Raw genomic sequence first — 13,549 nt, forward strand, 5'->3', positions numbered from 1 at the left:
CTCTCCATACAATCTGACTTCTAGAATATTTTTTAATACAAATAAAAAACCACATTCATTGTTTAAAAGCCTTAGGCTTCATCATAAAAACCCCAAATTTTTAACACTAAAAGTCTCGGAACTTCCAGACTTACACTGCTATTAAAGTGTGAGAGAGATAAATCTCAATAACCACCTTTAAAGCTGGTGCTCAAAATAACCTTGACCAGCTTCTCACAGGAGAAAACCCAAAACATCTTTGTGCCAATTTTCATAATTTAACTGCAAACATTAAAGATTGCAAAAAACAAGTAAGGAAACTCCACCTATGTCATAGGTAAAGCAAAAGTAGCAAATCCGTTTAAGGATTTACCTTCAGAAAACAGGAGAGGAACCGATCAAGTCCAGGTCTCCAGATTCCAATGCTGTTTGTAGTACTGTTTCCTTCTCAAAATTTTAGTCCCCTCCCCTCCCAATCACAAAGGCTTGAGCATTAAAAACTTACAATCTATAAGTAAAATCAATCTTCTTAATTAGAATAACTATTTACAAAATAGTATTGAGAATTCCTAGATTTTCATGATTTCCTGGTAAAATGCTTAACAATAGAGAACCTTGCCAAACATCAAAATCAATCTAGAAGTCTACTTACAAACACAACATGAATGATTTCAAGAGTTCAGTCAACCATAAGAACACATGTAGGTAATTCACCTGGGCTTATCAATACAGTGTTGGCTAAAGAAAATGGCAATACAAATACTTCAAACTTTATTCATTTAAAATCTCAACTGTTTTGGTAAAAACAAGCAGAATTAAAGATTCCTCCATAGAGCAAAGTTGTGGTGCTCTATTCAAATTAATTTAAAACACCACAAAATGACTTTTTAGAGTAACACATTAAGTTTTTAAAAATCAAATTATAAGCAAAAGTTGTAAAATATATTATCTCTCAAACATGTTAAGAATATAATTTAAAACTCAAATTTATGACTCTGATAAAGTTACCTTCCGATGGATAGAAAAAAAGTCCTTAAATTGCTTACTCTTAAAAGAGTCAGTGTAAAAACAGAACATCCAGTTTCATTCTCAGATATGTCTCATCTTCAGTACTCAAAATAATTATCACCACACACTCAGAGACAGAAGTCTTACGTTTCACCAAGCTACCTATAATCCAGTGTTTCCCCCACTCTGAAAGTAAACCAAAGTGAACTGACTCAGCTCACAGTAGTTATCTTACATTGTTATAACTTTTTCCGTTATACATCTCCTCTCTACCCATGACAGAAACCTAGCTTGCCATGCCAACTGTAGCAGAACCACACATTCATTTAGTTCTGTGTCGTTAACATGCTATTGTCAACTGAAAGGCTATGACAAACCGCATTACAGTTGCATTTTAAACTAAGCAGAGGGTAGACCATACTAGGTTACTGCCTAGACTCCTTAAGATAAAAACTTCTCAGCAAGCCTCATAGAAGCTCAAAGGCTGCACTCGCATGTAGATGAGTAACTGAAGGTAGCCTTGCTTGGAAACAAATGATGACTGTCTATTACAGAGACCAAACATTCTCAAATTTACATAAATGACTTCTCTATCATTATCCTGGACTTATATTAATACCTTATATTCTCAAATTCTACAAATAAAAGTTTAATTTTCTCTGTATTTTAGAATACTTATACCCTTTTATAATCCATATGCTCAATACCTTATTAATTGCAAAGTTAATTTATAAACTTTTGCTTTCACATATTAATTTAAAATGACTTCTCAAAAGAATTTTTCAAAAGTTTATTCATGTCACCAAAATATCTTCTCAAACAAAATATGAAACTGAACACTGAACATTGTAATTTTCAGATTTCCAAAATTTGACAGTCTATCACTTTTAGATATAATTACAAAAGTAACTTAAAATTCCTACTGAGATACTTTATGCCCAGTATGTTCATTAATGCCTTATCTTCCTGAAATCAATAAAAAATAAACTAGGAAATTGTCTGCTTAGCAAGGCCACATGAGTAATATTAAAAATATATTGTTCTGAGAATCCTGAAATGCACATCAGAAAACTATTCCTAAGAATGAATTTATCGGGGCTGGAGAGATGGCTCAGCCGTTAAAGGCTAGGCTCACAACCAAACTATAAGAATGAATTTACCCATTAGATTAGGTACTGCTCAAAATAAACTGCACACGTGCTGAAGCACCACAAAGTAGGTAGATAATAACAGAACTTAGGGCAGCGACAAATGCCTACAGACAAAGAATTTCCAGATGTACTGAAGAAGGACATAAACATAAGCCTATCTTTACAAAGAACCTCTAAATTGGTAAAAGCTTGCCAATATTTAACATAAACTAACCTGAGAATGCAATTTTTGAATTATTAACTTGTTTGGAAAACATCCTCTTTAGTCCAAGAACAAACTACTATGGCTTTAAATGCCACAAACTTCTGAATAGAAAGAGCCAATGTCAATTCTCAGTCCCTCTTTACCTAAAGTTCCAGAAAAAGAAAAGACTTCACTTGGTCTCTAACATGGTCAGGGTAGTACTTTCCTCCTCTGCTTTTTTGTTCTTTTTCCTTCTCTCAGCACTGGGAAATGAACCCAGGACCTCATTCACACTAAGCAAGCACTTAACCATGGGAGCTAAATCTCCACTCCAGGCCCAGTTCGAGATAACTCAACCACCCAAATATTTAAAGTTTGCCGTCTCACAGAAAGTCATAGCAGAGCTAACAGCAAACTATTTCTACAGACCTATTCACAATACTTAAGAAATTATTTGTTTTACACTCACCTTTTCTCTATGTCTTAAGAGTTTTTTCACCTTCAAGTCTAAAAAGTACATTAGCAGTATTTTCTAAAGTTTTCAAATAGCTTTTCTTTTTATAAGGTATTATTAGCTAGGATGAGAAAGTTATAAGTACATGTATCTCAAAAAGAAACACTTTCCTTACGGAAAACTTTACCTACCTCACAGTTCTACCTTTACTGTTACTAAAGTTGCCAAGAACAAACCCAAACCCTACACCAATTCCTACTCCCAGACTTTTAAGGCCCATCTGTCGCCTATAAACCATCACCATGCAGTTAGCAAAGGTACAATTCCACTACCCCTTTATGTCCATATCACTCTGCAATGTAAGTATTAAGAATCTTATGTAGACTTACTTCATTTAAAAACTCCATAGGTTTGGGGCATAAAGTAGGTAAAGAATTGAGTTTGATCCTCAGAACTCAGGTCAAAAAATACCAGGCATCCACAATATTTCTAGTTCTAAAAGGACAAATAGCTGGGTGGATCCCTGGTACTTGTTGACCAGCCAGGCTAGTCTACTGGGAGAGTTGTAGGCCAGTGAAACTATCTTTTAAAAAAGAAAAACAAGTGGATGGTACCTGAGGAATAGCCCAATGTTGTTCTGATCACCACAGTCACACATTCATGAATATCCACATAATAAGTACACATATAAATTTTATAAATGCATCTAATTTTTAAAAAGTGGATGATACTAAGCACCAACAAAATAACTGCATATAAAAAATGTTTCAGTCCTTTAGCACATACAATTTCCTTTACACCTAACCTACTAACACATCTTATCCCTCATTATAATTGTAAGTCATTTTAAAAGCTCAATTTTATAAACTACCAAGCTAAGCTATTTTATTGAAACTCTTAAATTACAACGTCAAAAAATAGCTAATTTCATTACACACATGTATGAAACTTTCAAAGAATTTAAAAATGAAGAAAAAAGAGACACACAAAAAAAAAACAAAACAAAAAAAAAAAAACAACCCTTATAATGCTACCATTAATATCCACCTCCCCGGATGCTCTCTCCCAATTTGGAAAAGGCTTATACTCAAATCTTCAAAGTACCCTTGTACAGACCATTTAAAGACATCTAATATGTTACCAATTTCCTTAAGGTTACCTCTAGGTTTTATTCCATGACTTTCACTTTAATCAGCATACTCTAAATATATGTATACCTAAGACATATCCTTAAATAAAGTCTATTTACGGTTCCTCTATTCATCTCTGATTCTGAAGTTACCAGTAACTAACTTATTTACTTACAAAATGAAAGACACAGAATTATACAGCAATAAAGAGGTATTCTACAATGTGGCTACTATCTCAAAAATCATCTTTACAAGAAGAAATAGTATTATAAAAACTCAGTTGTCACCTTGACAACTGGGAAAAGGGAAACCTAACTGAAGGAGCCAGCCTCTGAAGGAGCCTGTGGCTAAGCAAGGGAGGTACCTCAATTGCAGAATGATGAGGGTCTAGCTCGCAGTGGGTGGTGACTGGCCTGCACTACACAAGAAAAGTAGCTCAGCAAGCAGAGGGGAACAAATCAATAAACCGAGGTCTTCCACAGCCTCCAAAGACCTCTGATTCAGTTCCTGCCTCCAGGTTTCTGCCTCCAGTTCCTCTGAATTCCCACAGTAATGAATTGTAACTTGGGAATTCTGGGTGGAAATAAACCCTTTCCTCCCCAAGTTACTTTTCGTGAAGAGTTTTTATTGTAGCAACAGAAACCAAAGTAGGCCAACATCAAAGAATGGTACTACGAAAAGCATTTATTCAATTTCCAAACTGGTATGATTTCTATAGATTTAACTTTCCATCTTGGAAAAGTATACTCCAAAATGAATGTTAAAAACTTAAAAACAATGCACTTCTATTTCTAACTCAAAATTTTATTTCCAGATAACTTTCCGTCTACATTTTTACAGTTAGAAATAGCCAAGAGTAATAAATTTTAGAATTTGCTCATATCACCTGCAAGCTAATTGTCAACTAGCTTTAAGACAGCAGTCCACATCTCCTGACTTCTAATTCTTTCACTGACAAAAAGATTTCTAATGTCATGCAATTAGTTTAAAAAAATGAAATACAGTTATTTTCAAAATAAAATCATATATAAACGAATAAGCAAAATATTAACTCAACTGAAAAGAATAACTTATAAATAAAAAAGCATCCCAAGTATGATCAAAATGCTTTAATAATTTGCTTTAAGACCTAATAAAATAGCAGTCAGGACTAGTTAAGGAGACAACTGGGAAGAGGAACTGAAAAGCCAACAAATTCAAACACATAAGTAAGAAATTAGCCAAGTCGCTGATGCCTATAACCCCAGCTTGGGAAGCTGAGGCAGAAAGACAGAACTAAAGCCAGTGTAGGCTACAGCAGTTTCAAGACCACCCTAGGATGAGTGAAATCCCATTTTAAAAAAACTGAAAATACTGTCCAGAAAATAAACGTCTTACTCTGTAACAATTTGGTAGGACTGAATATGTGGCGAGCTCAACTGTGAAGTGCTTATCAAAGTGTCCACCCCACTGGGTGTTTACACCCAGTGTTTACACCCCAGCACTTCAAAACCTTTCTGTAATCTGGCATTGGGGGGGGGGGGGGAGGACACCACAAAATCAAGGTCAATCTCAGCCACACACAGTTCAAGACCAGGCTATCTAAAAATAAACAAATAAAAACAAGAAACTTTTTTTTTTTGGCCTAATACTTGGCTTCATTTAAAAGAATTCTGGTGAATATTTGAAAAATGTCTTTTACTTTAAGAAGAAAAAAATCCAGGTTAACAAATATGAAGTCTGAATAAACTTAAATGGTTCCAAAAACAATTATCCTATCAAATTCTATTCACTTGTACAAGAATGTTTTAAGTATTCCCACAGTTAATAATCTATCACATCCTTAATACAAAGACAAAGTGCTCAGCTTGTAAGAATTCCCTTTTTCAATCATATATCAAATAAAACGTCATTTTTACTTTTCTAACTTATAAAACTTTCAAAACTGCACTCAACACTTTATTTTCCTCTAAACCAAAACTGAATGACATTGGAATTCTATTGAGAGGCTATCAATGTTGATAAATACTTATTTTTAAACTCATTAAGTACAAATGTATAGTTCTTTCCTAAAGATTTTCTAGAAAATTCCAATTTCATATGAATTTTTCTACTTAAATTATTGTTCAGTATACTCCAAACCATTTTCAAGTAGAAGTTGAAACTACATTTTTACTCACCAAATAATTTTAAATCAATTTTTGTTAATTCAATGTGATGTACAAAAAGAAAAACTTTAAGTCATGACATTTAATTAAGACAACAGAATATATAAGCGACTATGCATGTGTTTACCAAAACATAATTTTCATATGTACCAATATGTTAAAAAACCTGACAGTCAAAATATTTTAAAGCTACCTAAAATCAAAATTAAAGTGACATATAAAGCTAACCCATGCTCTCCCACACCTCGGCGTATAGCTTAATGGACCGGCAAGCACTTCAAGGGTGCCCTGCATCCAGTGCAGTCCTATGTTGAGTAAACGAAAGAGAGCAGGAATCAAACTCAAGTTCCAGTAAGAACTTTATCCTATCTTTAGAGTAAAGCCATCGCTGACTGCTGAGGTAAAAACCTCTCAAGGAAAACAGGTGGCTTTTGGTAAATAACATACTGACAATGACAGTTTATGAAGTTTGAAAAACCTGAATACAAATATTTCATCTTACCAATATTTGAGCCTAAGAACCATCTCTAAAATTACATTTCAGGATACAAAGTGATATTCTTACATTCCTACCCAGATTAACCATTACCAGTATTTGGTCAAAAACACTATTAGATGTTTCATTCAAAAAAACACAAGTTCAAAGTCTATGAAGTAGGCAAGACAGCCATTTTCAGTGACTTGGAATTTGTGGGGTTTTTAAAGAAAGGAAAAGATGAGTTTGGTTTTAAAAGAAAAGCTCTATGGTTGTAATAGTATTTTTTAGACTTGTTTTTTCTTAAACAGCCCGAAAGGCAAGGAAATACACTCAAGATTTTTGTAAAAAGCATAAATGTAAAAATTTCCAATATTGCAAATGGTAAACTCAGGAGTTTACTTCAAAATTTCAATCACTTTGGACCAAGTAACTAACTGAACTTCCCTAATTCGATACTTGGAAATTACCTTGGAAGCACGGAAATAAAAACATTCTCTATTAAGTTTCTAAAGCCTAAACGATCAGGGTAATCAGTATATATTAAATCATAAAACATACACACAAAACCTATTCGACTCTTACCCAAAACCAAGCAAAAGCTATCAAGATCATGCCATGCCATCACTTAAAAGACTTGCATTCTGAACTACTAAAACTGCCTCATCACTACAGCCTTTCGAGCATTAGTAATTACAACTACCTTTAAGAGTCACAAACATCTCAAAAATTTTTTATACATTGTCTAAATTTCAACTGCTCAACGGGTCCTGCTGTGACATGCATATGCATATGCACATGCATACGAACAACTAACTATATATTAACTAATGTCTTAGGCAAAGAAGATGCTGTGAAAACTACAGCTCCTTTACTGAATGAAGTAAACTAACAGCAAGGCTTTACCTTACCATTCACAATACTCGTGATAGCTCCATTTTTGGAAAGCAATTATTTGCAAATTATTGCCTTTGAAAACTCACAAACTATAAAAACGTTATTTTTTAATCAATTAAACGAAAACATCTCAATATAAACAAAAACGTAAAAGCCAAAGTCCATCACAGGGCAACTATGCAGATAAAAATCACAACTCTTTAATGCCCTCTATAAATGACTTTTAATAAAAGGTAATATACACCCCCCCAAAATCAACAAAATTAGGAAACGCCTATTAAAACTTCCAGGTTTATACTTCGGCCGATCTGTTTGTATAATGCACAGTGTGCCGCTGGATGACTACCATCAAACATATCAGAACGCCTCCAACCAAAAAGATTTTTTTAAAAAATTAAAAATCTTGGTCTGAATATACAGAAAACAAAAGGAAGAGGGGGGGGGGTAAAGAGAAAAAAAAATCTTGCCAAGGTTCCACCGGGGCTCAAAGGCCTTCTTGTGAAATGCTAATGCCACTTCGGAGCAGTTAGTCACCAGCTATTGTGTGGGTCTGGAGAAAGCTGAGCCGGCCGCGCTTGCAGAGCAAGCGAGGAGCTGGCGAGCGCGCTCTCTAGGCTTGCGCCGCTCCCGCTGCCGCCGCCGCCGCCGCCGCCCCGCGCGCGCGCACCCGCGCCCGCGCGGATACGCGCGCCGGCCCCTCCTCCTCCGGCCTTGCACTGCACAACACTCATGACGTATCTTTATTTCTAGCACATTAACAAAATATCACAAATAAATTGTCCGCGGCCCCTGCGGCCCCGGGGCGTCCGCACCCCCGACCGCCGCCCCCCGCAGTCCCCGCTCCAGCCTCCCAACCCTCCCCGTGGCCTTTGCAGCTTTCCCGTTCTGGGGCCAAGTTTTTGTCTCTGTAAAAAATTGCGGGAAATTCAATTTTTATTCGACTCAGGGAAAAGTTTCTTTGCAGTGCGCTGTGAATGTCTCACCAGATTCTGGTAGGTCCTGGGGTGCTCCTTCCCGGTCCAGTCGGTGCGCCGGGGCAGCAGCTGCGGGGACAGGACGCCCGGTGAGCGCGGCCCCCAGCCCGGCCCGCCGCCGCTCCCCTCCCCAGCCCGCCCCGCGCCCCGCCGGGGACCCCCGCGCCCCACGTCCCGCGCCCCGCCGGACACCCGGGCTTGCGCAGCGGCCGGGGAAGGCCGTGCGGCGGCGGGACAGCGCCGGGCCGCCGCGCCCTTACCTCCTTCTCGGCCACTTCGCGGATCAGCACCTGCAACAACAAAGCGGGGACGCTGAGCCCCGCGCCCCGGGCCGCGGCCCCGCCGCCGCCGCCGCCCTCCCCCACGCCCGCGGGCGGCCACCGCGAGCGCCCGCCCGGCCCGCGCCGCGCGCCGCCTACCTGAGCCGCCTGCTGACAGGGTCCATCTTCCAGGAACCGGGCGATGAGGAAGTAGAGCTCTGCGCGGGAGAGAAGGACGGGGAGACACGGGCTGAGCGGCCGCGGGGGGCGGGGGCCCGCGGGCGAGTCCGCCCGGCGCGGCGGCCCCGCAGCTCCCGACTTACCCGATCGCAGCTCCGAGAGGCCTTTCCTCTCACGAGACATGTTTGCGGGTCACTTCGGGGCCGCCGGCGGGACACCCCGCCGCCGAGGGGAAGCGGGGACGGTGCCGCCGCCTGCCCTGTAGCTGTCAGTGTGTGCTCACGAGCCGAGCCTCGGCTCCACCATTCAAGCAACGGCGGCGGAGGCGGAGGAGGAGGAGGAGGAAACAACAACTCTCAGGCAGCGGCCCCGGCTGCGGCCGCCTCCGCCGGGATCCCTCCGCCACAGAAAGGAGTCCGCGCCTTCGCGGCCCGCTCTCGCCGCCCCCGCCCCCCGCGGGAAAAGGAGTGCCTCGGCCTAGGCCTGCGCCCGCGCGGTCGCCCCTCCGCGCGGCCCGGGCCACGACTTATTTATTTATTTCCGGCCCGAGAAGATGCCGGAGCCGAAGCGGCGGGCTGCCTGGCAGGCGCTTTCTCTAAGGAGGCCGCCCGCGGGAGGGAGAAAGGGAGGGAAGGAGGGGGCCGGCACGGCTGCGCGGAGGGATCTGACGCACACGGAGCCGCAGCACAGGCTCTATTCAGCGGCGCTGGCTGGGCTGAGATGGAAGTTAGTTTCTATGTAGCAGAAATAGGAAACAAATGAAGCAAAACTGCCCAAAGAGGGGAAATGCCGGGAGGACGGGGCTCACTCTCACGCACGCACAGAGAGACTCAGGGAGCACTCTCAAGCTGGGCCAAGTCGGGATCGCGCCGCCCTGCCCGACTTGAACGCTAGTGTTTGCTTCCTGTCTTGCCATGTGCATGTGTATAAATGCTGCGGATTGGCATCCGTGTAAGTCTTGTCCTGCGATATTTCTGCAGCCTGGGCAAGTGTTGTGTAATTTATTGGAGTGCCGTGGGTTGCAATAGAGGTTCGGGCTGCTTTTTTTTGTGAGCTACTTGCGTTCTGCAAACCCGTTATTCCCTGAAGCCACCTCTGCATATTTCTTTTATTACTACCATCGCCTGAAGCGTTCGTTTTCTTTTTTAAATGTTTTTGTTTTGATAAACGGGCAAGAGGAACTCCAGATTTGTACTTCAGCTCATCTCCTCCCTCCCCCATTACAAAAAGGCTAGTGATGGCTAATTAGGGATTTGGAAGTGAAGAACCTTAAAGCTTTTTAAAGTGTTTACAAGAAGAGCTAATATAAACCTGAGGGAAAGGAAAGGGCGCTAGCTAATACTTATCTCTAACTGATATGGAGGTAAATTACTGACCGGTCGATAACCTACCGAAGGTTATTGAAAGAGTATATTACAGTTTGGCAAAGGTGATTAGTGGTTAAATAATTTAAATTATCTGTGTATCTTGCAGTTGACTTCGTCATGCTAATTAATGGCTTCTAATTTATGGTGTAAACCATTCCTGTTTACAGTTAATCACGGGAGGACTTCTTAAAAACTGGCGAAAAGCAGAAACAAAAATCTTCCGTAAATCCTAATGTAATTACAGGTTTTATATGATACATCGTTCATCTGTGTTTTGCTGATGAGGATAGGGGCCTTGTTATTTTTAAAACGAATATGGGTGAAATTAATGGGAACAATGGAAAAGGCCGTTTGTTAGAAAACAAGGACACCGAGTGATATTTATCTCCAGATGAATTAAGCACTTTCCAAAAAGACTTTGAGAGTTCAATTTTTTTTAAAGGTTGGCATTTTAGAGAGAATTAGGATAGTCATTCTTTTGTTAATTCTTAACAAAGGATCTTCTTTGAATTTTTTAGATAATAAGCTGCATTTTGTGGGTCTGATTTTAAAAGGTAATTTGTGAGGTAAGGACCAAGAAGGTGTATTGTGTTTTCCGGATTGTTTCTCTGAGCGAGCACCCTCCTAGCTCCTTGCCTTCCTAGTGGGAAATGCTGCAGCCGCCTTCGGCTGTACTGCAAGAGTGCAGTAACACACCAGAAATCCTCACACGTGTAAGCAAGAGGAAACTATCTCAATCCTTTTTGGAATAATGGATGTAAAAATGCCTTTTGTAACTCAATAAAATAAATATAAGAGGTTATCATGATTGGTCCTATTGCTACCTTATTATCAGAACTGCCCCTAAACTGGCGTGGCTGTCCTCAGAATCTGGACATGTTTGCATTTTTAAAACATGTAATCCTTTGCTTACAATGATGGGTAAAGTAGCCTGCTTCTGGATAATTAGGCATAAAAGCATATTTTATATGCCTTTGCAATTGTATTTATTTATATGACTGATGTTGTTCTATCTTAACTGTTTTAAATGTATTGTGCCCTTCAAATAATTTTGGTACTTCATTGAGAAGGTCTTTAAATGAACAGATTTTGATAACTAAAAATTCGACTTGAGGTTTGCTGGTTCTGAATGCAGCACTAATCTAATTCTTACTCTTCCATGTTTTGTCCCTGTGAAGTAAAATCAGATTTTGACAGGTAATGTAAAATTTAGCTGGATAAAGTTTTGTAGGTGTTGGGAAACCTGCAAAGCTAACATGATATCATGTATGGTTTCCAGGCAGAAGTCATGGAAGATTTTTCGTGAGACTGAAAAACAAAAATAAAAAATTTTAAGGAAAGCCTGCTTCCTTCTAAACATGTTATTGCTAACATTTTTGGCTAACTTGGGCAATGTTTTTAGTTTCTTTTTGAAATACTTAGTTTGAAAACAGTTGTAAGCTTGCCTTTAAAATAATTCCTATCAATGTTTCATGTAAAATATACAGAGTGCTTGACAAAAATTAGGATTTCTCTCATTCCCTCAGTAAATAAAGAATTGCTTTTAGCTCTAGTTGTTAAATTGCATCTTGCTAAGTCCATTAAATGTTCTTTTGAGAAAAAACAAGACCATGATCACTTCACATTCTTTAACATCAAGCATAAAACATTTCAGCTAACTGGAGATTGCTAAGTCATTTATTGTGCATATGTATGCAAAATGTCTTTGCTTATCAAATACAAGTTCTTGTTTAGAAATCCTGTATTTTGTTCCCAAAGCAGAGGTGTGCACAGTTCTTTCCACAGGTGATTTGTTTCTACGTAAAGACAGTTTAACGCAATCCATACCCCTTTCTATTCCTTTCTGTTTTTATGTACAAGAAAAAATACTATTAAAGAAATATCTCAGTGCATTTTAATTAAAGAGGTAAAAACAAAAAACAGAAAAGAAAAACAGACAACCAAACAACATCAAAGAAGAAAAGAACTCTTGGAAGCAAAAACTAATTTTTATCTGATAGTCTCCTTAGAAGAATTATAAACTTTTTCAAAATTTCTATGAAATTCCACACTGGAACCTTGGTATCACGTGAGCCAGGCTAAGCACTTAACAGAAATTTCGTATTGATTTTGATAAGCAATAATTCTTCAAAAACATGAATGATAGACAGCCATTTAAATCTTTTCTAGAATAAGATGGATGCTAATTACAAACCTTAACGTTCTACTATCTTTATGAAATTTGATTTGCCTCCTATAGTATGACATATATACTGACACAGAAGGAAAACTCGTGGATTCAGTGTGTTACCTTTTATGTAAGTCGTGTTTCTGTACTGCTCTCATGTTACCCTTATGAGGTTTGGGGGAGCAATTACATTGTTTTGTTGTTTTGTAAGGCTGGGCGGTGAACCCAGGTCCTTGCTCATGCTATGCAGACTACCTCCCACTCAGCTGTATAGTCTCTGGATGCTACTTTCAAAGCGAAAAGTTTCACTCCATGAAATAAAGCAGAAAGCATCCTTCTCCAAAGAATAACTTAAAACAAAACCAAACACCTATTTGCCCTGAAGAACAAAATGCACATGCTACTAGAAGGGCACTTTCTGATAAGCCACACTGCTGCGACTTACCCTCCACCTCTGTGCCTTCTGCCATGCCTGTCTGTTCTTCTCACACCCTACTGTCTCCGCCACCCATGAATATCAAGGCTGAATCTCATGAGCAGCTATAAGTTTGGTACCTTCAGAAGGAATGGGGGTTAATTTACTTTAGTAAACCACTGCATCATTTAATATGGGGTTTGTTGGTTTGTTTGAGGGTTTTTTTTGGTATTTAATTTTACTTAATGATTCTCCCTTATTAGATCACTGAAAGCTTTCCCCATAAACTGTAGTACATTTTCTTATAATCTGTAACAAATATTAGCTAGATTCCAATAATCATATATTCCCTTTCTTATTTTAATGTTAGTGAATCATTCAAGCTTTTTTTCCCTCCCAGTTAAATAACCCTGGTCATTTACAATTGTTACAGGTTAGTTTGTAAAAGAAACACATACCTTCATGGATAAATCCATGTACACATTTTAGAACCACTTTCTGATTTTAACAGTACAGTTAGATATTACAGAAAAACAGTTTTTGGAACATATCTCTCTAAGATTCGGAGCAGCACGGAAGATGGTGTAGAAAAAGGCTGTTCCAGAGGGGGAGAAGACATAAGGAAGTCTGCAGGTGTGTGTTATCCTAGCGAGGTGTTTGATGAATAGGAAGGGGGCTGAACTCACAGAGAAGGTAGATGGTGGGGAGGATGCCCAAGCTCTAGGAAGTTGCTGCTGGTTGTATTTTAAATAAAATATAGT

At 39.3% G+C, this 13,549-nt stretch overlaps 1 protein-coding gene across 3 annotated transcripts in view; it reads right to left on the reverse strand.

Moving 5' to 3' along the window:
* Positions 1–9,243, reverse strand: part of Phip (pleckstrin homology domain interacting protein) — a 114,209-nt gene extending 104,966 nt beyond the window's left edge. For 2 of the 3 annotated variants that reach the window (XM_039082539.2, XM_039082542.2), the window contains exons 1-4: positions 8,983–9,243; positions 8,819–8,877; positions 8,660–8,689; positions 8,409–8,468 (exon numbers count right to left, since the gene is read on the reverse strand). In XM_039082539.2, the coding sequence (XP_038938467.2) occupies positions 8,409–8,468; positions 8,660–8,689; positions 8,819–8,877; positions 8,983–9,022 (189 nt within the window). In that variant the 5' untranslated portion in view covers positions 9,023–9,243. 3 annotated transcript variants of the gene reach the window in all.
* Positions 9,244–13,549: the final 4,306 nt, after the last annotated feature.

This window comes from Rattus norvegicus, chromosome 8 (genome assembly GCF_036323735.1).
Source record: "Rattus norvegicus strain BN/NHsdMcwi chromosome 8, GRCr8, whole genome shotgun sequence".
NCBI classification, from domain to species: domain Eukaryota; kingdom Metazoa; phylum Chordata; class Mammalia; order Rodentia; family Muridae; genus Rattus; species Rattus norvegicus.